This window comes from Micromys minutus (assembly GCF_963924665.1).
Source record: "Micromys minutus genome assembly, chromosome: 9".
NCBI classification, from domain to species: Eukaryota; Metazoa; Chordata; class Mammalia; order Rodentia; family Muridae; genus Micromys; species Micromys minutus.
The window spans coordinates 51476449-51501138 of record NC_137978.1 but is presented as its reverse complement, the minus strand read 5'-3'; the positions used below and the strand labels follow the sequence as shown (position 1 = coordinate 51501138).

Genomic DNA, 24690 nt, shown 5'->3' with positions numbered 1-24690 from the left:
GGAGAGGTGACACTAAGGGCGAGGGTATGCAGGTCCTAGCCAAGTGCCTGTGTAAACCCTCTAGGCTGAGGTGAGAGGCGGAGATAGAAAGGAGAGGAAGAAATGGCAGTCACTGTTGTAACTGAGGTGAATAATGATTGGATATGCTTATTTTAGAAATGATTCTGTGCTCCAATTTACGACGAATCAATGAAGATCTCTTACAGTTTTTTTCTCTCTCTTGGCTGGAGGGGGCTGTTGCTGCGTAGGCACTATGATAGGTGCTGACTGATACACTGGCTGACTTGGGTAAAAAGGCGTTCCTAAGGAATCAGAACAAAATGAGAAGCATTCAGTTATTTTGTCAAACACTACCAGCCTGACAACAGGGCAGTGTCCCTGAACAAGCTCCTGGGGAAATGAAAACAAACTACTAGGGACTCCTTTCTGAAACAGAGTCTCAACTCTGTCGCTGGAGCTGACCTACAAATCAGATCCCCCCTGCCTCTGCCTCCTGGTGGATGGGCTATAAACACCACACACAGCAGGTTTTTAATATTTCTTCCCATAAGCTCTCTTCCAACTATGGAACTGGTCAAGAGATTATCCCTAAAATATGGACTATCTCCAAACATCCATAGAATTTAATATGAAAATATCTCAGTGTCCAATACCTGCAGAGTACACATGGATTATCTTTCTCAAACACAACCTGGGATGTTTTCAAATAGAATATCATTCTGGGACCTACAGCCTACAACAATGATTCTCAAGCAAGGGCTTAAGTCACCGTCTTTCTGGGGTTTTGGTAGAGCATAGAGGTGATCCAAATTCTTGGTATGATGAGCCACAGCTATAATAGGCCACAGGTAAGGCTTCCTCCCCATAAACCCTTAGGTGAAGAGCTTTAACAAAAGTCAGCAAAGAAGACAAAGTCCCAAGAAGAACAAAGCTCCTAACTGAGTTGTACTTTCTGCATACTCAAGGGCTATAAACACCTCCCCTCTACCTACCTCCCTCTTCCTACTCCCACCCACCACACTCACCTACCAAAATCGCATCAACCAAAGTTCAAGGCGAACTTTGTTCATGCTTTGACTCTACAACACAACTGCCTACACTGTCTTCTCCCGACTTAGACACAAACTGAAGAATGCTAATCTAAGTAAGAACAAATTGTGGCATACAGAGAAAAGGGTGGGCAGAAAGTGCAGTTACAAAGTAAATCCAAAAGATTTGCTGAAGAACTGGATGATATGAAAGAAAACAAATTTAGGAGAAAAACTGCTAAGGGTCTTTTTTATTTTTGTTTGCCTGAGGGGAAGAACAAAGAAACTACTCAGCAGCACATGAAACATGGAAGAAAAGGGCCTGGAACAGAAAGACTTCCATTTTGGAGCTGTAAGAGAGGATTACTAATCCTGCATTCCCAAAACAGGCATCAACTAATAGTTAGCCTATTTATGCCTGGACTACTCTCCTGCAGGTATCAAGGAGTGAGGGCTGACAGAGATCTTGCTACGTGATCAAGGAAGCCCTTAAACTGCTGATCCTCCTAGCTCAACCTTCCCAGTGCTGGAACTAGAAGCTGGTCTCAGCACACCTGTTTCCCGTGGCTTTCCTGGTAAAACCTAGTGCTTTTACACAGAAAGCAGGCACTCTGCCAACTGAACTGATCCTTCAACATATACAGTTTTTTAAAAAAATAGTAATTAATAAAGGCTTTGTTTTTGTTTTGGAAACGTGTGTGTGTGTGTGTGTGTGTGTGTGTGTGTGTGTAGTCTTGGCTGTCTGAAAGCTCTCTGGATGGACCACACTGGCCTCAAAATTATAGAGATCTGCCTGTCTCTGCCTCCTGAATGCTGGGACTCAAGGCAAAATACCACCGCACTAGTAAAGGTTTTTGTAATGAATAACTCCAGAACCATGGAACTAAACAAGTCAGAACACAAAAACAGACAAAGATGCTCAAGATAACATCTGTGTCAGAGGTCATAAAGGAAGAAAAACCTGCAGAGAGGGAGGGAAATCAAAGACAACAGTTGGAGATCCTCAAACATGAGGAAGCATTGGGGGGTCAGGGGTGCATATTGCAGCCCCAACACTGAGAAGCTGAGGCAGCAGGATCCTGAGATCAAGTCCAGCCTGGCTTAGAGAGGAGAACTCAAAGGAACAAACAGATACAAGAGAGCACACGGCCCTGTGAGCATAAAGGCTGAGCAGCGAGGAAAAAGAAAGACTGTGCAGGAAGATGGATTGTTTTTTCTTTAAAAGTTTTCTGAGCCAGGAATGGCAGTGCTCAAGTTCAATCTCAAGTCTCAGAAGGATCTCAGGTGGAGCTCTGTGAGCTCAAGATGAGCCTGGTCTACACAGACAGTCCCAAGTCTGCCAGAGTTACACAGTAAGAAGCTGTTCTTTACATTTAAAGTGTACTTAAAAAGAAAAAGAAGCAAGGCTGTGTAACTGGACTAGAGACTTCAAGCCCTCCACCCCCAATTACTGTTAAGTACTGGGTGTAAAGCTGGTGCCCGCCCCCGTGACTAATCCTCAGGTGGTGTGGGTGGGCTGGGGTCCAGTACACAGGAAGAAGCTCCCGGAGACAGGGTCACTGAGCAAAATGCTCAGCCATCATCTTGCAGTCATCTCCAAATACAGCTTCCTATGAGCAGAACAGGGCACCGTGCCAGGCTCATTGGGCATCTGTGGCATCTAGTGAAGTGATTTGGAAAAGAGAGGGCAAGGCTACAATTTCAGAAAGTTCAATGGAAAGAAACTCATCAGCTGTGGCTCTGTAACAAACATGCTGGCAGCTCCTACACAAGACAGACCCTCACAGGCCACCTACCTGGCCAGACTTGCCAAGTTCAGTGGAGTAAGATACAGAAGGTGACGGAGTAAACAGAATGGGTGAGGAGGCAACTCTGTCACACATCACCAACAGCTGACCAATCAACTAGGCAAAAACCATGGACTTAGCACAGGCTACACAGAGTAATGCATGTGGGCCCTAGCAGAGCAGGAAACTGGCTACATTCTAAAATAACATGACCCAATGCCTTGGACATCACAGCTCTGTTAACAGCACGTGAAGATGTGTACTGGCCATAGAAATGAGGTGATGTGGGATTAAATGTCTAGCTGGCCACAGCAGAATAAAGAGATCCTATCTCCTCACTCACATCACTATATACCAATGGCACAAAACAGTATTTTTATTTTTCTGCTGGAGAAGAAACCAGATGCTATTTGGGGACCCCTTTCCTGATGACAGGACAGCTCACAGGACCTTACAAGGCTCCTTGCAGCTCAGTGAGCCAGAGTTCTACAGAGGCTCAGGAAAAGAGTGGAAACAGATCAAGAAAGACACGGGGTAGACTGGATTGCGCTAGCCTGAGCAAGGTCTGCGATATAGCGCATCCTTTCTTCTTTTTATTTATTAATATTACCACCACTAACCATACCCTGCTGGTCAAGACTCTAAACTTGGGACATCACTCCTCGAGGCTGGCCTATGAGTGTTCTGGCCTCTACTTCCTCAAAATCATAAAAACACTTTAAGAATTCAACTTTTCCAGAGGCTGAAGAAGTAGAATCATAAACCTGGAAACAAACTCCTTAAGACAATGGATGAAAATACATCTTTTAAAAAGGTACCTCAGTAATAGAACAGCACCTGGGTCTCCTTCGGAGAGACAAAGACTTGTGAAGCGGAACACAGCGCTATGACCCTGTACCCATATCTACTCTGAATTACATCCAAGGGAAGCAGGAAAAGTAGCTGGCAGTGGCAAGGTAAGAAGAGGAGCAGCGAGGAAGAAAGGGAAGAGAAATGTCTACACCTGTGCGGTCTAGTGAGCCAGTCAGAACTCTGAATCTTGAGGACAGCTCGGTAACTGGTAATTAGTATTCAAAGCTAAAAGTATCTGTCCAGACAGATGGAAGGATGTGAGCAGTAACATCATTTATGACTCATTCCAAACTGGACTACACTATTTTCAAAAGAAACAATTTTTTTTTTTTTTGAAAGGTAGAAAAGGAAGGATTGACAAGATGGCTGGGAGAGGGTAACAATGCCTGCCAACAAGCCTGATAAGCAGATCCCCAGGATCCACTGAGTGCAAGTTGACCTATGACCTCCATATGTTCCATGGTGCACATGTCAACACACACACACACACACACACACACAGAGAAGGAGGGAGGGAGAAGGGTGGGAGGGAAGAGAATAGAGTAAGTAACAAAATGAAATGTGTCTGCAAACACACCATGATGAGCTGGGGAAAGGTATGTGGTTGTTTAGATGCCTGTGATATTTTCAATTAGAAATAGTTATATGCCCACTTAAATAAATAGAGAAGAAGAGATCACACTGTTCCATGCTATTTCTGAGCCACTGTAGCTTTCTGCATTCTGGTATTGGAATTTTTATCACTGGCTTGGTTACTTACATAGTGACACAGAAAACAGTGTTTTAGTGTAGAAGATACGTGGACCTCTAGATGGCTACAGGACGTGCCTATTAATTTATTTTCAAGAAAGAGAGCCCCCAAAGGAATCAGATGTCAACAACACCTAAGCTGAAACTTGGAACAGAAAAAAAAAAAAAAAAAATCAATGTTTTTGTTGTTTTGTTTTGTTTTTTGAGGCAGAGCTTCCCTGTACAGTTCTGGCTGGCCTTGAACTCAGATCTGCCTGCCTCTGCATCCCAAGTGCTAGGACATTAGGGTGTGTACTATCACGGTCTGGCTAGAAAAGCCAACATTAACTAACACAACAGCTGAAAGCTGCATCTCACTTCTCACACTTGATACAAGAGTCATACTAAGAGCAACATCCAGCACTGGCTCCAACACAGAGGAAGACTTTACTACACCATCTCAGAATCTGAAGATCACTCTCGGGACCTCTGAGGATGTTGCACACTGTAATCAGTGAGAAACCATAGAAAACAGTTCTGTCAATCAGAGCAGATTTCCTTTGCAACATGGAATTTAAAGGAATATTAATTTTAGCATTTTTACTCTGAAAATCTCAGTTTTTCTACTTAGAAGATCTGGTTAACAATATTATTGTAAGAATACAATTTAACAGAGCTGATCTTTGAGAAAGTTGTTGAGATTATAAGATAAACCATTTTGAAACAGAGTCATGAGGCAGTACTGACCCACAGAATGGAAAGGTTTTACACTCTAAGATCCTTGCTACCAAGTCACTTTGCGTTACTCCAGTGCAAGTAACTGCAAAGCCACCAGTGAATCGTGAAGGTAGACACTTAGTGAGCAGACTAGTCAAAGCCTCGGTGCTGAAAGACCACTGCTGACGGAATCCTAAAGGTCCAGTTCCCTGGTGTTCTCTGAGCTCTCTCCCTATGGCTGAGACAAATGCCACATGCAACTGAGTGTTCAGTGAGTGTCCTTGTGATTTCTAAGTCCCTGTGAACTCACCATCCAGTTGTTAGCTTGCACTTGTCTTTGTACTGAGAACACCTTTCAAGCTGAGGCAGGGGAATTCTGAGTTCAAGGACAGCCTAGTGTACCCAATGAGAACCTGTCTGCCCATCTACTTTCCCTCCAAAGGCATCTTTTAAGATTTCAAAGCATTTTTATTTCAGCTAATCCCTTAGAACTGCTCCAGGACAGTAGTGCTGCCTGAGGTACAGGGAAGGAACTGCAGCGCCCCCTGCCTATTCTCTCCAGAGTCAGCCATTCACTGTTGTAGGGGCTGGGGCTAGAGCGGAGACCAGAACAAACTAAAATCACCGGCTTTGGCTTTGTAGTAATTTCATGAAATGAAGGGAGTAGAGTACATTGAGAAGAAAAGCTCTGAGAGAAAGGGGGAAAAAAAAAATCAAGAGTAGGAGGTAAATTTATACTACCAACAAAAACATAAAAACGTGCATGACAGATACATGGTGGAAAGCTCAGACCTGCCACATGAATCCAACAGGATGGAGAGCCCTTCAGGTGGCACCGACCACACATATTTTTATAATAATTACTCTGTAAGTTACTCCCTAAAAAAAAGCTCTCAAGACAAAACCAATTGTAAGATTTTATTTATAAAATCTTTGGAACTTCCAAGCAGCAATACCTAATGTGACCCAGCACAGACCAGTATGAGCACAAGAGTAGCAACAGCCTGTCGTTTTCTTACTCACCGTAAGCATTAGCAAAGTCCCCGGGTCCTGGTCCAGGATAAAAAGGCCCCGGGCCTGGTGGCTGAACTGGATACTGCTGTGGGGGCCCCACATACGGAGGGCCACTGTGACGGTACTGGAAGAGAGCACACATGTGGGTGACTTAGGTGCTTCCAGAAAATAAAGCACCATGTGCACAGACTTTTAGAGCACGTGAAGGCTTGGCTGTGAGACACGTCCCAGCGCTGGCTTGTGGAAGAGCAGTGACAGGGAGGGAAGGGTCTCATTGTGCAGCCAGTCAGTTGTGAGGAACAAACCATGTTGGGAGATAATTTCTCCAGCAACTTGTGAATATATGTAAGAATTTTATATAGTTTCATTAAAGTTGACAAAAAAATGGCTAGTCGTATAATCAATAAAAATTCACACATCACTAAAATCCAGGCCATCAATCATAGTGCCATTCCACCCCCACCCCACCCCACCCAAAGCAGGCTCTCCCTTTACCTGTGGTATACAGTACTGAGGCCCCTGGGGCACTGGGTATGGCATAGGCAGATGATTGACCATCATGATGTGCTGATTGGCCTGATACACGGCGGTGGGGGTCTGCGCACCAGGACGAATGGAAGGACTGCTGTTTGGGATGGCAGCTCTGGGAGGCTGGATTTGAGGCCTCTGGAAAAACTGGGATAGGGAGATAAAAAAATGTTTTTTTTCACATAGGGTAATGTCATAAATTTTCTCCTTTCCCCCACTCCTAACTCATCTACTCAGGGATATAATAACTAAGTTCACAAAATATGTTCCACACTAAGTCGGGTTCTGATCAATGTTGATATATTAAAAACAGGGCAGGCAGTCTTAATGCTTAGGCCTCAGCTATTTCAAAGTTTAAGCCATGCACCATAACTATTAATTTTAATATCTATAACAAATTAACTAGTTTTTCTCTAAGTGCTCTATTTTATAAAAAGCAACAACTTCTGAATAAAGAGGGGCTCAAAATCAAATTATTAAAAATTAGAAGTAATCAACCAAAAAAAAAAAAAAATACTACCAGCCATTTGTAAAATATTTAGGAGAACAAGAATCTACATGAACATAGCATTTTCATCCAAGTCCATCAAACCAAATTAAAATCATTCATGAGGTTGTCACATACAGAAAGCCTTCAAGACAGTGACACACCCACAATATAAAGCCTGCCTCAATTCTGCTTTCTAAACTACTCTGCAATAAAAGTGGAGAATCTAAGTAAGCTTCAGAATAGACAACAGCTCCCACCCACCCAAGGCAGCAGTCCTGTAACAATGCAGTCTTCACTATATGCTTAAAGCTCCAACCCTAGACTCGGTCTCCAGTATGACTGCATTGTAAAACAACGGAAGACAGAGGAGTAAAGAGGCCATGCAGAACCAGTGGTGTGTTACCTGGATGGGTCTGAATCCTCCCTTCAATTATGAAGCAAGAAGCAGCAGGAAACAGAAAGAAAGCCAATGGAAAAGCTTACAGATCAGTAGGACATAGCATGCAGCTCAACAAAAACAACTTTCTGTTCAGTACTTCAGGAGAAGAATAAAAACTAGAAAATCAGAATGACAACCCTCCACGTAAGACTCAAGCACACATGGAATCAGGTATACAGTTGAAAAATTTTGTAAAAATATTCCTGGCAGTTTCTGTAACACCTTTTTAAAGTGCTTGGTAACAAAAGTACACTCGGGACTATCTTACAACAGTCTAGCTTTAACTTAAAATAGGGCATTTAAACACAAAGAAGCAAAACAAAACCACATACAGCTCTAAATCCCAGAGCTCGGATACTAAGCTGAAAACACTGGTCCAGCTCTGAAAGCCCCTGAGATGCCTGGTTGTGGACACCGGCGCTGCTTTTGACTTCAGGCTCTCTTCTTTTGTTAGGCAGCATCCCAGGTGTCTACCAAACTTTTCATCTGTGCTAACCTGGGAGAACTGGAATATGAGGCCCAGCTCTCGCTCCCATTCAACCTTTGTACAAGGAAGCCTAAAGAGATCAGAGCACAGAAAAGCAGGAGAGGATGGGTGGCTGAGTCCAACAGGGCAGTCCAAATGAGATGATGAAGATAAAAAAAGAACAAGAGACAAAACTGCTATCTTAGGAATTAAGAATTGGGAGATGAATGCTAAGATTCTGACAACATCCCCTGGCTGTCTACCTCTACTGAGAGCCATGGGGACAGGTGCCATCTGTGTCAGCTGAAATAGTGACTGACACTCCATCCCATGGTCAGCAGACACAGTTGCACTTACATAAATCTGTGTTGTAAACACAGTTTTAGAATAAACTTCAGCATTTCCATCCCACTGTCAATGCATGAGAAGGTACAAAAGCACTGTAGGATTAGAAGGATGGAGAGATTTGTGTCCTGAAATAGATCCCTTCCCAGCAATCTAGACGAGGTCAAGACAAGGAGAGCAACAAACCCACAGATGCCTATCTCTTTTGCTAGCTCCCACCCCCATAAAGAGTCGTGCTATGAGGTGGCAGAGAAAAGGAGAGGAGACAAGAAACTGCTTGGCTCACATACAAGTACACTGAAAGCAGACAAGACAAGTTCTCCTAGGTGCCACATAAGCAGTCCCTCACGGGTATCTCAACCACACTGATGGGATCCTTAAACAAGCTTCAACAATAAGATAACTATTTTATTCAAAAGGGTTTCTGAATAGTATATTTCCTTCAGGCATGTTGAACCCAAGTGGTTCTAACAAAAATCCTGATGTGAAGCAAACCATGCCGATACAGCACAAATGTGTAGTTATGCTGACAGGAGGCATTTTATTATTTCAACTTTGAAACTGTGGAAATACATCGATACAGACAAATTAAGTAACAGATGAGCTCTCTCTAGAATTAAGGAGCTACCCGACTTGGCCCAAAGCTTCTATGTATGTAACACTAATCTGAGCTCACTGCTAGTCTCTAAGGCATGTGCTGCTGTAGATGCCACAGATCCGAATAGAGTTCACTAGAGGGCTGGGGTTTCTCTTCTGCTGTTTAAACAGTTGGGCTCTAGGTTTGGACTGTTGGCTCTTGCATACAGTACCTCTCATGAGATAGAAAGTAATCAACCACAAGAAATCTATTCATTTCAAAGTCAGAGGCAACTTGGTGGAGCCTTTAATCCAGCACACTAATATATAGATATCTGTAATTATAACTAACCCTGCTAAGAGAAGAGATTCCTCCACAAAATTTCTGTCTCCTAATCAAGAAGATACCTCCTGTTCTCAAGACCAATTATGCCCTTTCATGAAACAGGTACTTGTTTATGTGCATGAACATGCTTGCCACACCACCTGAAAGACCTACTCAAACTGCGCTCGCTCTCTCTCTCTCTCTCTCTCTCTCTCTCCCCCCCTCCCTCCCTCTCCCCCCTCACCCGTACAAGAATACATGCATACATACAACACAACACATCCACACATGTACAGATCTGGAAAAGCTGTGCCAGCAGGAAACACAACAGAAGCTTCAGCTAGTTTGTTTGTCTGGTTTGTCTGTTAACATGCCTTCCTAACCAGTAAAAGGTATAGGAATTTTATTCAATAGTGATGTAAGAAACACAGGCAATTTTTCTCAGGTGCGTGGGCACAGCAGTAAGCTGCTTTTATTAAAACAAATATAAAAAGCTCGGGCAATGAGATATAAGTGCCCATACTCAAATGAGTGTCAGACACCAATGTCTTCTTTACTGGTTCCAAAGTCCTCACTCAGGCTGCATCATCTATCCCTCCTTCACAATCTAGCCCTAACATCCACAGTGAGATCTAAACCTTCGGTGGAACTGACAATTCTCCAAATTATCTGAAAATTGCTGTGGTGGTTTAAGTAAGAATGTCCCCCGAGACTTGTGTTTGAATGCTTGGTCCATAGGGAGTGGCACTGGTAAGAAGTATGGCCTTATTGGAGTCACTTGTATCACTGTGGGGGTGGGATTTAAGGTCCTATGTTCAAGCTACACCCAGTGTGACACCCAGTCTCCTATTACCTGCACATCAAGATGTAGAACTCTCAGTTCCTTCTCTAGCACCATGTCTGCCTGCATGCTGTCCTGTTTCTTGCCACTGAACCTCTGAAACTAAAAGCCAGCCCTAATTAAATGTTTTTCTTTCTAAGCGTTGCCCAGTCAAGGAGTCTCTTCACAGCAATGAAACTTTCACTAATACACTGCGTTTGCATTTTGAATGATCAGGAGCATGTGCAGCCAGAAGCTACTGTAGTATAAGGTATGCAGAGGAAACACCATCCCACTAGAAAGTTCTAACAGTGCTGCCACCAAGTCAGGGAGAAGAAAACAGGCCCAAGGATTCTGTCAAGAGAAGAGTCTGGGAGTGAATATCCTTTAAGAACACTTCATTCCTAGTTTGAAAATAGCTTGGGAAGGGACTGGAGAGATGCTCTTACTGATCTTCCAGAGGATCCTAGTTCAGTTACCAGCAAACATGGAAGGTGGCTCCCAGTAGCAGCTAACTGCAGCCCAGGGATATTTAATACACTTTTCTGGCTACTGTACAGCTGTGGCTGGAGCATGTGTGCGCGCAAGCACACTGATTTCAGTAATCAATGCGTCAAAGCACCCCTGCACACCTAGCGGGCTCTGCTCATAGAAGGCACTCCTGCTTAGCTTCTATTCACCCTGGGATTTTCAAGCAAGAAGGATAGACAGTTAACAAACCTTCTAAGGGATTCAGCATACATCTCCTCTCTTGGAAAAGAAAGTGTTAAAAGCTCTATGTTACAAAATGACACAACAGAAAAACCTAAACCACAAGCGGCCTGCTTAGGACAAGACCCAACCGCATACACATGGCTACTGGGCACCTCAATGGAAAGAGGGTCTCCTGACAAGACTATAACATTAACTCCAGTGTGTCAAATACAGCTAAGCATCTTGTAAACAAAAACAAATCCAAGAAGCTGATCCAACAGCAGGTTCTTGACTCTATTAAGAATAAAATATTCAGGCTGGAGAGATGGCTCAGTGGTTAAGAGCACTGACTGCTCTTCCAGAGGTCCTGAGTTCAATTCCCAGCAACCACATGGTGGCTCACGACCATCTGTAATGGGATCTGATGTTCTCTTCTGGTGTGTCTGAAGACAGCATTAGTGCACTCATATACATAAAATAAATCTTTTTTAAAAAACGGTATATTCACATAAATAAACAAATCTTTCAAAAAAAAAAAAACCAAAATATTCAATATTTAAAACATTAGAATTTGTTGCAATTAACGTAACTCCACTTTACACGGGAAAGAAGCATAGTTTCCAACTATATGGAACAGTGCTTTCTTTTCACAAGGATCCCTCCAAATAAACCCCAAATGACAACTCACTTGTCACCTGTCCATGTCTGCTGAAACACTAAGCCACAGCAAGGTACATACTTGTCACACAATCATATGAATGTTCTCTAATGTACATATTTCTTTACAAACCGTAACAGGATAGAGATGACAAGAACGCAGCCACTGATGGAAGAGAGACAAAAATCAAGCTGCTAGTCTCAAAATTTTAGTGTGGGTGGCTGGGAGCCATGTTGAGTAACCAGCTGCACTGTGCAGTCAGTCAGACTGGCCTACAGCTTGAAACGAACTTGCCTTGGCACCCTAAGCTCGAGGACTTCATGGAACTGCATGGAACACCTCGCCAATTCAGAAGCGAATTGGTCTTTGGGGGAGGTTGGGAAGTAGGGTCTGAAAAGGGTTTTACTCTGTATCCCTGACTGTCCTGGAACTATGTAGATAGACCAAGCTATCTTCAAACTCACAGAGATCATCAACCTGCACAGGGCTCCAAATACAAACAGCACTATGCCCGCTTTGAAGCTACTTCTAATTCTTGCTTTAACCCTATCTTGTCAAAGGAAACAATTTAGGTGATAAGCAATTTGTGTCTGCAGCCTCCAAGACCCAAGGACAAAGATGGACCATGTTTTTATTTAAATGTGTATGTTTGTACTTGGTCCCTGAAGAGCTTCACTGAAGCTGTCAGTGTGCTGTTCCGTATAATGAACTCTTCAAAGCTATGTCTCTACCTGATTTTGCAGGGAGAAGCGGCATAGACTCAGCAGTCTCAAAGGAAAAGTTCACCATCTCCATGGGAGTGTCTGGAAACAGGCAGGGTGGAACTGACTGGCAGGCAGAGGCCCAAGATTGCTAAACATACTGTATTTACATGATGGTTTTCACACACATCCACAGATGACAACTTAAGGAACAAACACCCTCAGCTATTTGTAAGCTCCAAGCCAGCTTGAGGTAGCCACCTGATACCACATCTAACCAAAGCAAGCAAAGGCCTTTCTTGCTAAAGAATGCAACATACACTTACACTTCTCTCTTTAGCTACAGAATATTTTAATGGATTACTTATCTTGTAAAGATATGTTCAGCTTATTCTTTGAGAATTTTGAGAATTGAAATCAATCAAAAAAGGCTGAATTCTTGTAAGGTAAGCATTAAGAGGAAGAAAGGCCAACCACTTCCTTGAGGTGTATTTTTAAACAAGGGGCATGACCATTCAAATCAATCTTGTGTCACAAAATTTTCTGAAAGCAAATCACACACCTAAGAGAAAGTTTAGAAAAGGACTGTCCAGAGCCAGTGCTTAATGCAGCAACCCAACTTCAAGGCCACTGCAGCTGACCCCAGGTAGCACAAACGCAGAGCCTTTTGGTTTCTGCTCCACTCATCCCAGAACAGAAACCTTTTTAGAGAAACCATGTTAAATGGTTTGTCACTCTAGTAAGTGAGGCCAAGATAGTAACACTGCTTTGGTTTCAGAATTACCCTTTTACGTGTAATCTGTACTTCAGACCACCTACCAAAAGAGAAGAGCGGCCAAAGGCAATCCTAATTACTGCTACTGGCAGTCTTCCCTGAGAAAAACCAATGCTAAAGAAACACAAATGTGGGGCTAGAGAAATGCTCGGCAGTTAGGAGCACTGGCTGCTCTTCCAGAGGTCCTGAGTTCAATTCCCAGCAACCACATGGTGGCTCACAACCATCTGTAATGGGATCTGATGCCCTCTTCTGGTGTGTCTGAAGACAGCTACAGTGTACTTATATATAATAAATAAATCTTTTCAAAAAATAACAGTTTATTAAAAATGAAAGACAGACAGACAAAGGTGAGGGAAGAGACTCAGCAGTGTCCCCTACAGGAATCAGGAGGTGCCCTTCTTCTCTAGCTAACCCACCAACCACCATTGCTGCTCTGCTCCTGGATCAAAGATGCCCTTGTTTTTCTCTTAGGAGAATGTGTTTTCACCCTGATAAAATAAAAGCTCTGTCTCTGCAGAGTTGTAGAAACTCTTAAAACATATTAATTTTGGAGCTGGGCAGGTGACTCAGTGGTTAAGAACACTGACTGTTCCTGCAAATGACTCAGGTTTGATTCCCAGTATCCACATGGTGGCTCAGAGCCACCAGATTTCAGTTCCAGGGGATCCAATGCCCTCTTCTGGCCTCCAAAAGCAAGAGCATTCATCTGGTAAAACATTTTTTATATGTATATAATTTTTAAAAAAACAACTGTCAATGAATCTTGAAGGACTGACGTGTGTAAGTAGCAGGGAGCACATGGTCCGATACATCCTACTGACCACTTCATGTGCATTATCTTCTTATTCTTCACATTTGTCCTTTTTAGAGGCATCATTATCAATGTCATTTTAGAGGCGAAGAAACTGAAGCTGAGCACAGTGAGTAACTTACCCAGAGCCCTCCGTGAACAAGGGGAATGATGCCCATGTCTGCCTAGTGCCAACACTCCAAGTCTTTGCAGTATGTGTCAGCAAACTGAATAATTGTTGAATATCCCCTGCTGCTCGTCCACAGAAAACCCCAAGAATCTAGGCCATATCCATGCTCAGATTTGGTGGCCCTGCCTCCTCCAAACTGTTAGGACAACAACTTAAGAAATGGAGCTTTGTATCAAATCACTCCGTATAATGAAAGACTTGAAATGAGGCAGGACACATTGAATGCGTAATAAAAATCCTCAACAAAGAAAGCATCACAGGCAAATGCAGGAAGGGTCTAGCTCAGGTTTCTTAAGGACCCCATGTTGATTACAAGCATCATCAAGAGCACTGAGTGACTGCTCACCATGTGTCAGATGCTGTAGCTGTGCACACGCCTGTTTCATCTGTTACCACATCAGGAAACCGAGGCTTAGAAAGGGCTGCCTCGTGCAGCTGTCACATGCAGCAGAGCTGGTGACGATGAACACTAATATTAACCTCGGCTCTTCCTACTCCACCAGAGGAAAAATGTCTCAGAACATGCCATGAAGTGTTGACTGGGGACAGGGTGGCAAGTGGAGTCTTGTTTCTCATACCAGGTGACCTTTAGTACACATCTGCAAACGCAGAACTTGTGTCTGACTCTTTAAACCTTATATCTTGGAACACTCTCGCCTTATAGAATAATAGGTTAAAACATTAAGATTAAGTAAGTTATATGAAGAGTTCTATACAGCAAAAGAATGCACCTCTTGTTAATCAATTTGTTATAAGGTTTACATTAGTAATTCCCAGGTGGTTTTAGAAATACTAATACTAGTCTAATACATCAGTATTAGTTACAGGAGAATGTTAACAACCCTTAGAATGTTGCCTGCTCCATCAGATTAAGTTTATTAATAAAACTAATAAAGACTTAGCAAACCTACACATTTCACAATTATTTAAATTCAAAGCATCTTTTCAAGGAAAGAGAAAACTGGTTTAAACTTGCTCTGAACAGAGGCAAATGGGCTTCTAAACAAACTAAGTGAAGCTAATGAGAAGTAAAGCCAAGCCAACCTGGCCACAGAGGCTACTCTGGGAAGTCATTGGGGTGGTCACATGGGGGGGGGCAGCATTCTAAGGGTCAGCAGCTACTAAGCCCCACAAGTTAGTCAGGGTGACCGTGAGGGACAAGGGTACAGTACCTGATGATGGGCAGGTCGAGGCCCCGCTGCAAACTGAGAGGAGAAGGGAACAGACACAAAAGGAAAGGCACAAAGAGTCAGAAACGCAACAGAAACCAACATTACAGTATCCAACAAACTAAAGGATAACAACCCACAAGGGGAAAAAAAAAGATACACAAAACAGTAAAGGCTTTACTGCAGGACAGTGACAGACAGGCACCCAACAGTTAACACCACTGCCCAGATGCCCTGTCATTCAGAAGCTGGGAAAAAGCTGTTGAGCTATTAGCACCTGGGTGCTCTCTCATGAAAACAGCATGAATAAATAAAGCCTTAACAAAAGAAAAAAGAAAACCCTAATGTAAAGAGGAGTCTGAAACACTAGGTGGTTGGTTATATTAAAACGAACATGAAAATCAAATATGTATGAAAGTGTGTACAGCTGAGGACATCAAACGGTTTTACATTACCGAAGCACACCAGACATCAAACTGGTATTTTCCTTACATTAAATGGGTGTCAAACACGCAGGGTTTGTGTGTGTGTGTGTGTGTGTGTGTGTGTGTGTGTGTGTGTGTACACATGCACACGTGTGCGTGTGCCCGTGTGCATGTGTTGAAATGCAGTTAGCTAGTAAAGCTGTATATAAGGCATGTTAAAGCAAACAGTCAGTAAAGATCAGTGGTCTCCAACATGATTAATCAAAATAGCATTATTTTAAGATGGAGGATAATGGGAAAGAAGTACAAATTTTCAACTCTATTTGCAACTAGGAGTACACAGTGGAGGCCCCGCTGAGGGAGGGTTTGCCTTTGCCCACACTGGGCAGGAGAGAAGGGAAGCTGAGTCCTCTGTTGTTTCCAGCAGGTGACATGTACTTCCACTCTGCCTCTCAGAACAATTTCTCAGGAATAAAAAAAACAGAACAAACAAACAAAAAATTCTCTGGAACTAAATAATTTATCAGAGCAAAAGCTGCCCCCAAATAATAATTTAACTACAGAAGACAGAGAAAATTCAGTATACAAAGCCACCTAGAGGTTAAGCCCCCCTCCCCTCCTTTAGCAGTGAGAAGGTCCCAAACACGGTTCCGAGCACAAAGCACTGGGCTGTTATTTGCAGTGTTGAAGGACTAAGGAAATGTCTGTCTTGGAAGCTCCTGTGCCTTCACAACCCCAGCAGAAGCAGAGGATGCAGGCTGCAGAGTGACTGAGGGCGGCTCTTCTCTGTGGAACACGTCACTCCCTACAAGATCAACTTCCAGCCTGCAGCTAGCCCTACTGCGCTACTCTGTGCTGAGCATGGTCAGCAGTACTGTGGGCCATGCCGTCCAGTGTGGGAGCCCACTGAACACATTTCTGACAAGAAATCCTACTCCAGAGGCTACAAGGTCATCACGTGTTTACAAGAGTGCTTTGATAATCTGTGCTTGCTCATGGTATGTGAGAAAAGCCACCAAATGTAGCAAATTGGCTTTTCAGAATGACTGAAGGTGGCAGCTAGGAGTCTTCTAGAATTTCTTCTCTTTACAGAAACTAGGGTTTTGAATTGTTAGTTATTCATTTATACAAATGGAGTAGTTAATTCTTCCACTATGGACACAAGAGTCAAGATTAGGCAATCTACCCATATGCCAAGAAAGTAGAGTAGGAGGAAAGATCTCTGGTGACACCCGTGAAGAAAACTGGAGAGAAGGCTACTTCAAACACGGAGCTGCACAGGGGTGCCCACCTCATTTCTATTCTGAAGAAAGGACCCATTTCTGGGGTTCTAACAAACGAGCCCAACTTAAACCACCACAAAGTTCCAGTCAAAAAAGACCTGTCTTAAGCAAACCATAACTCCACCAATGCGAAGGCCCTGGAAGACCCCTGGACTACTCTGCACTGGTCCCGTGGGCTGTAAGGTTGTCTTTTGGAGTGTTGCCAGTCTGACCCTATGGATGGCTGTAAGCAACAGAACAAACTGTAGTCACTGCTGGCCTGTGTTAAAATAGAAACTTTTCTTTTAAAAGGCAGGACTTTAATATGGTGAGGTATCTACAAAGGAAAGCAGCCTAGTGAACTGAGATCCAGGGTTAATGCCGCCCACCATGGCCTTCCCCTGCTGCGTACAGTCATTAACTGAGTATGGCCAATGGAACTTACAGACTACTACAAAAGCCAAATTATTCCCATTCAGAATTAAGACTTCAATAGCCTCACTATTTTTCTCAGACCATTTAAAAATAAACTGCAGCATAAAGAGTTCCATCAAGAAAATGGAACAGATGGGAAGCTTGTCAGCATTTCTAATGAGGAACAAGAGTCTACATATTATGAACCTAACTTTGATAGTATGGATCAACCAGAAATACAGACAGGAAGGGAACCCGAAGGAGAGAGGGGAACTTGTGGGCAGTAAGTAGGATGAAGAGGCAGATGCCCGGAGAAGAACAGAGGGCTACACAATGCACGGCCAAGCCTGCTACAGCACAAACGGGATGGTATCAGCTGCCACTGCTCAGTAAGCTGCAGCCCTCAGCGCAGCCCACGCCTCTCCGCGCCGGTCCTGGAGGATGAAGGAGACGACAGCATGGCAGCTTGGGATGGAAACAGAAAATGCAATCCTGCCAAGCTGCAGACCCAAGTCTACCCTCCCGGCTCCAACACAAACAAAATAAAGGATATTAGACCCAAAACAATAAGCAAGAATAGTCTGGGCTCTGCTAGTCTTGCCCTTGCTTTGGGGCATGGAATGGAATGTGCCATGTGTGAGTTTAGTGATGTGGGTGGTAATGGTCACTACCAGAGGAGATGGCCAAAAAAAAAAAAAAAAAAAGCAAACAGGATAGAAGCTAAGGAGTTTATGACCACAGGGGAAAAATGGCTGATAACTACAGACAATTAATTGTCCCTCTGATAATCAATTATAAAATGGAAAAGGTAGACAAGAAGCCTTAAAATTCATCTTTTAGATTCAAATCTGAAAGGGACATTCCACTTTACATTTAAAATGAGAGAAATAATGTAAAAGCCCAGTTACTCCTGTCTAAGTCCCAATAGACACCCACCCAATTTGTACTGGTTTTTTCCAGTGCCTGGCAGGAACTAGCATGCCAGGATGAACTTCCAGAGAAGAAGCGATCAATGCATTTCTGTTCATCAGCCAATATGTGGGGGGTGTGGTCAGAAATAATGTGCCGGGGCACTGCTGCCTGCAAGAAGTACAGTTTGTTATATTGCTTACAATGCAGTATTTTATCCAGCCTCTTCCAGCCAAGGACCTGTAAACGGGAGTCTGTTCCAAAACCTTCCTCCTCTTCCAGTTGTCTGTGCAATGTATTGGCACTGTTCTGCTGGGCTGTCAAGAAAACTGGTTTAGAGATGCAGCTCTTCAGTCAGGGTTTGCGCCAAGCTCTAACCATGTGATTTCACTCTGACTGTTTCCCCATCATTTAAATGGGGGCGGGGAGAGGGCCACAGAGCTCTCTAAGTAGGAGCTTACCAGGACATCCATGCTTAACAATTATAGTTGGGTGGGGCCTGTGGGGGTTCTGCTGTGGTCTCAGGCCCACTCCAATAGCCAAGTATCCACATTCCCAAACCACTCTCAGAACAAAACTTGTACCAGACATGGGGGGTTCGCTGTTTCAGCAAAAAAGGAGACGAGCAAACAGGCAACAATATCTAATGTCCCACAATTCTAAAAACGGTTCGTCCGAAAACTGGGGAGAACCAGGATCTAAGAACAGGATGGTGGAGAAGAAGGCACTGAGGGAGAGGAAGGCAGGAAGAGGTGAGAAAGACAGGCTGCTCTGTGCAGCCTAGACTCTCCTAGCTCTTTAAGCAAATCTCTGGAACATTTCAACAATTCAAACTTCATGCATGAAATCAAATGAGCAGGAGCTAATGCAATGACCTTCCTGTGCTACAAGCAAAAAGCAGGGTTGGGGTGCAAAAAGAAGATTCCTGTATTCCAAGACTCCACAGAGCTCAAGTACAAGGAGGGACGTGAGGTACGATGAGATGTTACAGAGACACCTTCTGCCCAAAGCTACTCATGCAGGGAAGGAAACGACGCTCAGGGTTGGAGAGCAGAAGCCACTGTGAACTGTGAAACAGGAGGATGACCTGCAGTCCATCTTAGACGTGTTGCAATCCACATGAGGGTGAGCAAGGATGACTACACTCACATCTGTATGGCAATTCATTTACCACTGAAGAGATGAACACGCCTGGGTGGACATCATGCACATGATCATACTGTTGAATGGTTAGAACCGTCTGGAGACACGGCTTTGGAAACCCTTCTTCCCACAGCACTCAAGTCTGACAATAAAACCCAGTTTGCTTCTAACATCATCATACTTTACTCTTCTGAATCCCAAACAGTACAAGTAAAACACTGAGAACTTAAAGGAGGAAACCCTGAATGTACCAGCTCTACTTTCTCCTCCCTGGGAAATGGACACTAGCACTGCATCTAAGCTGTTGCCAATGCAAATGCTAACCAGTCACAGCAGGGACAGTGTAGTGGCGGTGATGATGAAGGTGATGGTTGTCTTCCCCAGCGCAAAGTGAGCATTCACTAAAAGATCACAGCAGCTATACAGAGGAGCGAGAACCGCCTCTGCTTACTTACCGGAGACCGGGCCTGAGGTTGTGAATTCATTGTCTGAGGGGCTTGAGGATAGACCAATGTGGCTGGACCTGCATTCTGTCCAGAGGGATAAGGGGTCTGTCAGAACGGCAAAACAACAGCATATTTTTTTTAAAAATATGACACAGCAACTCAAATCCAACACTTTTTAAAAGCTTGCAGAAGTCGTTTGCACTGTGGTCTGTAGCTGTTTTTAAAGTTTTAACTTTATCATAATGTTTAGCAACTAAAGGTAGGAGGCAGTGTACACCTCCTGACAGAGCTATCAGTAACCAAAATCTAGGCACAATTCTGTCAAATGAGGAATGGAAAGGGTCTGCTGGAACTTCATGTATATATGAGTGTGTACGCCAGTGCGTTTGTGTGTGTGTGTGTGTGTGTGCGCGCGCTCAAGCGTGCATGCGTTCATGCTTGCGCGCTCGCACCAAGAGGGGAACTGAGATAGAGGCCAGAGGGTGCTGGTCAATGCTTCAACACAGTGGCCCTCTTCCCAGCCAGTTCCACAAGAGACCACCTTAAGTTCTTTTCTTATTCAAAGTCTAGTAAGTCTAGCCATAAATTGAACAGCAGAGCAGTTACCTGGTCATGAATATTAAGTAGTTAATAATTAGAAGAAACTGAACAAACTGATTCAGGCTTATTTTTTTTTATATTACCAAAAATTCTTTTTATCATTACACTGAAAGGCTTGACTACATCAACTTTTAAAAAATACATGAGGATTTCTTATCAATTTTGGCTAATAATCAACGAGTATTTCTTCACATGATTGAAAATACCAAAGCTGACATGGTGATGAAACTTAAACCCGGAACAGGAAGGTGTAGGTAAAACAACTGGAAGTTTGAGACCAGCCTGGACAAATGGCAAAGGCTGTCTCACCCGGCGTAGGAGCCGTGTGTAAATGCAGAAACATTTTCCTGCTCCACCTCAGACTCTCCGAGCACACAACTGCTGGACCACAGAAGAAAAGGAACCCATTGCTTTTCACGGACCATGCTGGGAAGGTGCTGGATAGCCACAGTGAAGACCAGTCAGAATTTTAATGATATCTTCAACACCATGGCCAACAAAGGCCACACAGAGCCAACGGAAGACAAGAACATGAATTAACATTCGGGACAAGGCATTTTCATTCAGCAGCAAAGATACACATCTAGCCAAAGGAACTGTCCATGTTGGGTTTTTTTTATGTTGTTTTTTTAATGTGCCTTTCATGTAACTTGCCAGTGCCACCAGGTATGTGCTGTTGACAAAAAGGACTGCAGGCCACCCTAGCTCTCTCTCTGAGTTCCCTCTCTGTCTGCCCATTTCCATATCCTTGGTTCCCTCATTCCCTTCCCCAGGTCCCCGTGCTTCTTCCCTCCCTCAATAAACCTCTGTGGCACCAGATATATTGCATGTGTCATTTCTCGGGGGTACATCTTGGCACGCATCAATCACAGGTACCTGCCACTGCACCCCATTAATTACACTAATAATTTTATTTTCCTTCAGTTTAGGATTCTTCTCTAAACATATCTTTTAAAAAATCCAAATCCTTTTCTTTTTTAAATATTTACACTGAATGTATGTAAAGAGCCAATTCATACTGCATACACGTCAGTTTTGTCTGCAGTCTGGAAAACATGGTCTCTGGCGCAGACACATAAATACAAACAGATGTGACGCATAGCATCTAGTAAGGGCTCACACACACACACACACACACACACACACACACACATACACACACACAAAGTGTGTGATGCTGGTACACACACTTACATACACAGCACTGTCTGGTGCAGACACACAAACTGTTCTGTTTCAACATAAGCTACTGTGACCTCAGGAAAATGGTGGAATTCTGCCAACATCTGTCTCTCTGGGCATGTCCTCTTGTTGTACTCTGAGCACTAGAAGGAAAAGAAGCCTCCAGAGTCCTTATGTACTTCCTGTACGTGAATGATTAATCCAGTTTCTTGACAGACTCAACTTACTACTGTGTTTTACTAAAAAGTATACAAACAACAACAAAGTGACCTTTAAAAAAAAAAAGATTTATTTATTTATTTTATGTATATGAGTTCACTGTTGCTCTCTTCAGACACACCAGAAGAGGGCATCAGAGCCCATTAGAGATGGTCGTGAGCCACTGTGTGGTTGCTGGGAATTGAACTCAGGACTTCTGGAAGAGCAGTCAGTGCTCTTAACCACTGAGCCATCTCTCCAGCCCAAGGCACCCTTTTTAATAGTCATTTTTTTCTCACTGTGTGAGTATGTCTGTGTATGGTATGTTACAATGGGACTAAGCAGCCACAACTGCTGACTTCCCAAGAGCTGTTGGGTAAAACCCAATTTCACGATGCTGAGCTTCTTGACCTCAAAACTGCATTTTTAGGAATGCAGCCTACAGACAAGATTCACATTTTCACTAACCTCAAACAGAACATTCTACATTTCTAAAGGGCTTGTATTGTTTGTTGTTGTATTTTCGTTTTGGTTTTGAGTGAAGGGTGTCACTATGTTTTTGAGTGGAGGGTGTCACTATGTAGCCTGGCTGTCCTGAACTCACAAGACCAGCTTCAAACTTATAGAGATTCGCCTGCCTCTGCCTCTGGAGTGCTGGAATCAAAGGTGTGCACCACCACGCCTGGTGAGATAGTTAATCTTAAAAGAATTAGGTGAGAGAGAGAGAGAGAGAGAGAGAGAGAGAGAGAGAGAGAGAGAGAGAACCATGGCATATAGAAATATATTATATATTTATGGGGAGGTAAGTCCTAAGTTAAGGCCATTAAATAAATTTGAGGCTAGTCTGAGCACTTACTGGTACCGTGTCTGAATTTAGAACTAGAAGCATGTGGGAAGAAAGACACTGGGCCTGCACCGTATCTAATGGCAGAAGACTACCAGACACCCAAAGCCGCGGGTTCCATCACAACACCACAGAAACAGTTGCTTTAACCACTGAACGTACAGAGGCCTGTGAGGAACAGCTCTTAGCTTTCATTTGTAAGGACAAACTGAGAATTCAGGCAAGAGACACAATTTTCCCATTTTAGAAAGCAAATCTTTTCTCATTTTACTAACAAAGAGGTATCACTTAAAAACAAAACCAAAGTGCACCAACTGCCGACAGGAAATCACAGACATTTAAAGGATGAGGAGTCCACAGTTTTCACATGGCAGCTGGTGTGGCAAGGGAAGGTCACTGAAGCTAGAACAGCAGCAACCTCTTTTCCTGTCCCCAAATCTGAGTTTAACTATACAGTACCTGAGTAGCCCCAAAGCTTCATTATGTGTTATTTGAAACAAATAATTCATTCAGTACAACGTCTACCTTGGACTTTTTTTTCAGAACCTTTAAAAAACATATTACATGTATGACCTTGCATACACCATGGCACACTAGGAGGTCAGAGGTAAACTGTGGCTGTCAGGTCTTTCTGTCTACTATGTAGGCGTGGGACTGAACTTAAGATATCAGGCTTGGCAACAAGCACTTTACCTACTGAGCCATCATCTTATTTCCCCAGGCTCTGACATTTTAATAATCCAATAGGACCAATATGTGATCCATCAATTGAGAAAGGAGTAAGTATATATGGACCACATCTAAACTAGAGGCACCTTTCAAATGTGCCCAAATCAGGTCCCACTGATGTAAAGTCAATCCTGTAAATACAAGGCCATCCTAAATTAGCACAGAATTCCTAAGGACTGCATTGTCTGGACAGCCTAACCAATACTGCTGAAAAACAGCTTCTCAGGTTTGACTAACACTCTTCTAAAACATGAAATGAGTTGGGTGTGGTGGCATACAACACTAATCTAAGGATGCAAAAGCAGGTAGATCTCTGTGAATTCAAGGCCGGCCTGGTGTACATAATGAGTTCTAGGTCACGAAGGGACACAGAGATTCCTGTCTTTAAATAAAATAACTCATAAAATGCAAGTACACAGTTCATACAGTATCAGGCACTGTGCATGGTGTAGGTGCTCACTGTGCAGCCTAGCAAGGTGAGCCAACACCCCACTCAGTCAAGCTCTAGGCAACCAGAACACTGCACTTCCTTCTTAATGAATCCAGGCATCCTATATCTTTCAAGATAATATAGAACTCATGTTAGTGGGGTACCTATGCTGAACCTTGAAGTGCAGGAACACCCAAGTGTTAAAAAGAAGTCAACCATAAGGACCCCTGGTCTCCCAGACAGATGGGCAGGTGTGGTTATGAGCTCAGGCTTCTCAGGGCTTCTGCCCTCAAAGGTGCCGTGATCACAGTGAACACTCAGCACAGGGGGCAGAAACTCTCTGCACAGGGGCGAACCCGAGACTCACACGGGATTCAGTGGCAAAGACATCCAGCAACAACATACCAGTACCTCTCAATAAGGAAAAGACATCCTACATAAAAATTTAACAACTGCATCAGAGACTGCACTAAAAGGCAGTCTGAGTAGAAAACACATAACAGGGTACCACTGCCTCCTAGAGGATAAGACGGCAATTTGTGTATCTAGAAGATGCACTGCTCTTCTGTATTTAAACATCCCATCATAATGTTAACAGTAGAGCAACAGCACAGGAGGAAGAAGGTCTCCAATATGACTTCCATAGTGCAATACTAAACAAAATATAAAAACAAAACAATAACCACACAGGTTATATTTAGATCCTGGCTGGGCAGTCTAAGTCAACATTGCCTGCTGTGTAATGTGACTCCCAGAGAACTCACCCTGAGGATAAACAGACATCACATGAGCAGCTTCAGAGAAGAGCTGAGTCACCCAGCCCTGGCAATCCACAACTACCATCACTTTCAGCTGCTTTTCCCATTCCCACCAAAGAGTCAGTTTCCTGCCATGCCCAAAATGATGCCCATCTTTTAGAACACAAAACAGCTTAAGCACTTCAGGGCTCCACCCCCATCCAGATCTACCCATCAAGTTCTTAGTGATACAGAAACAAAACCAAACCAACAAGA

The 24690-nt window shown here is 43.5% G+C and overlaps 1 protein-coding gene across 22 annotated transcripts in view; it reads right to left on the bottom strand.

Annotated features, from left to right (window-relative positions):
* EIF4G3 (eukaryotic translation initiation factor 4 gamma 3) overlaps positions 1-24690 on the bottom strand; it is a 202364-nt gene that overhangs the window by 97732 nt on the left and 79942 nt on the right. For 5 of the 22 annotated variants that reach the window (XM_080921656.1, XM_080921675.1, XM_080921677.1 and 2 more), the window contains 6 exons: positions 19704-19799; positions 18309-18422; positions 15099-15131; positions 6623-6802; positions 6137-6251; positions 205-302 (listed from right to left, as the gene is read on the bottom strand). In XM_080921656.1, coding sequence (XP_080777782.1) covers positions 205-302; positions 6137-6251; positions 6623-6802; positions 15099-15131; positions 18309-18422; positions 19704-19799 — 636 coding nt within the window. The remainder of the gene's footprint in view (positions 1-204; positions 303-6136; positions 6252-6622; positions 6803-15098; positions 15132-18308; positions 18423-19703; positions 19800-24690) is intronic. The other 17 variants (XM_080921676.1, XM_080921671.1, XM_080921661.1 and 14 more) reach the window with 7 other exon arrangements.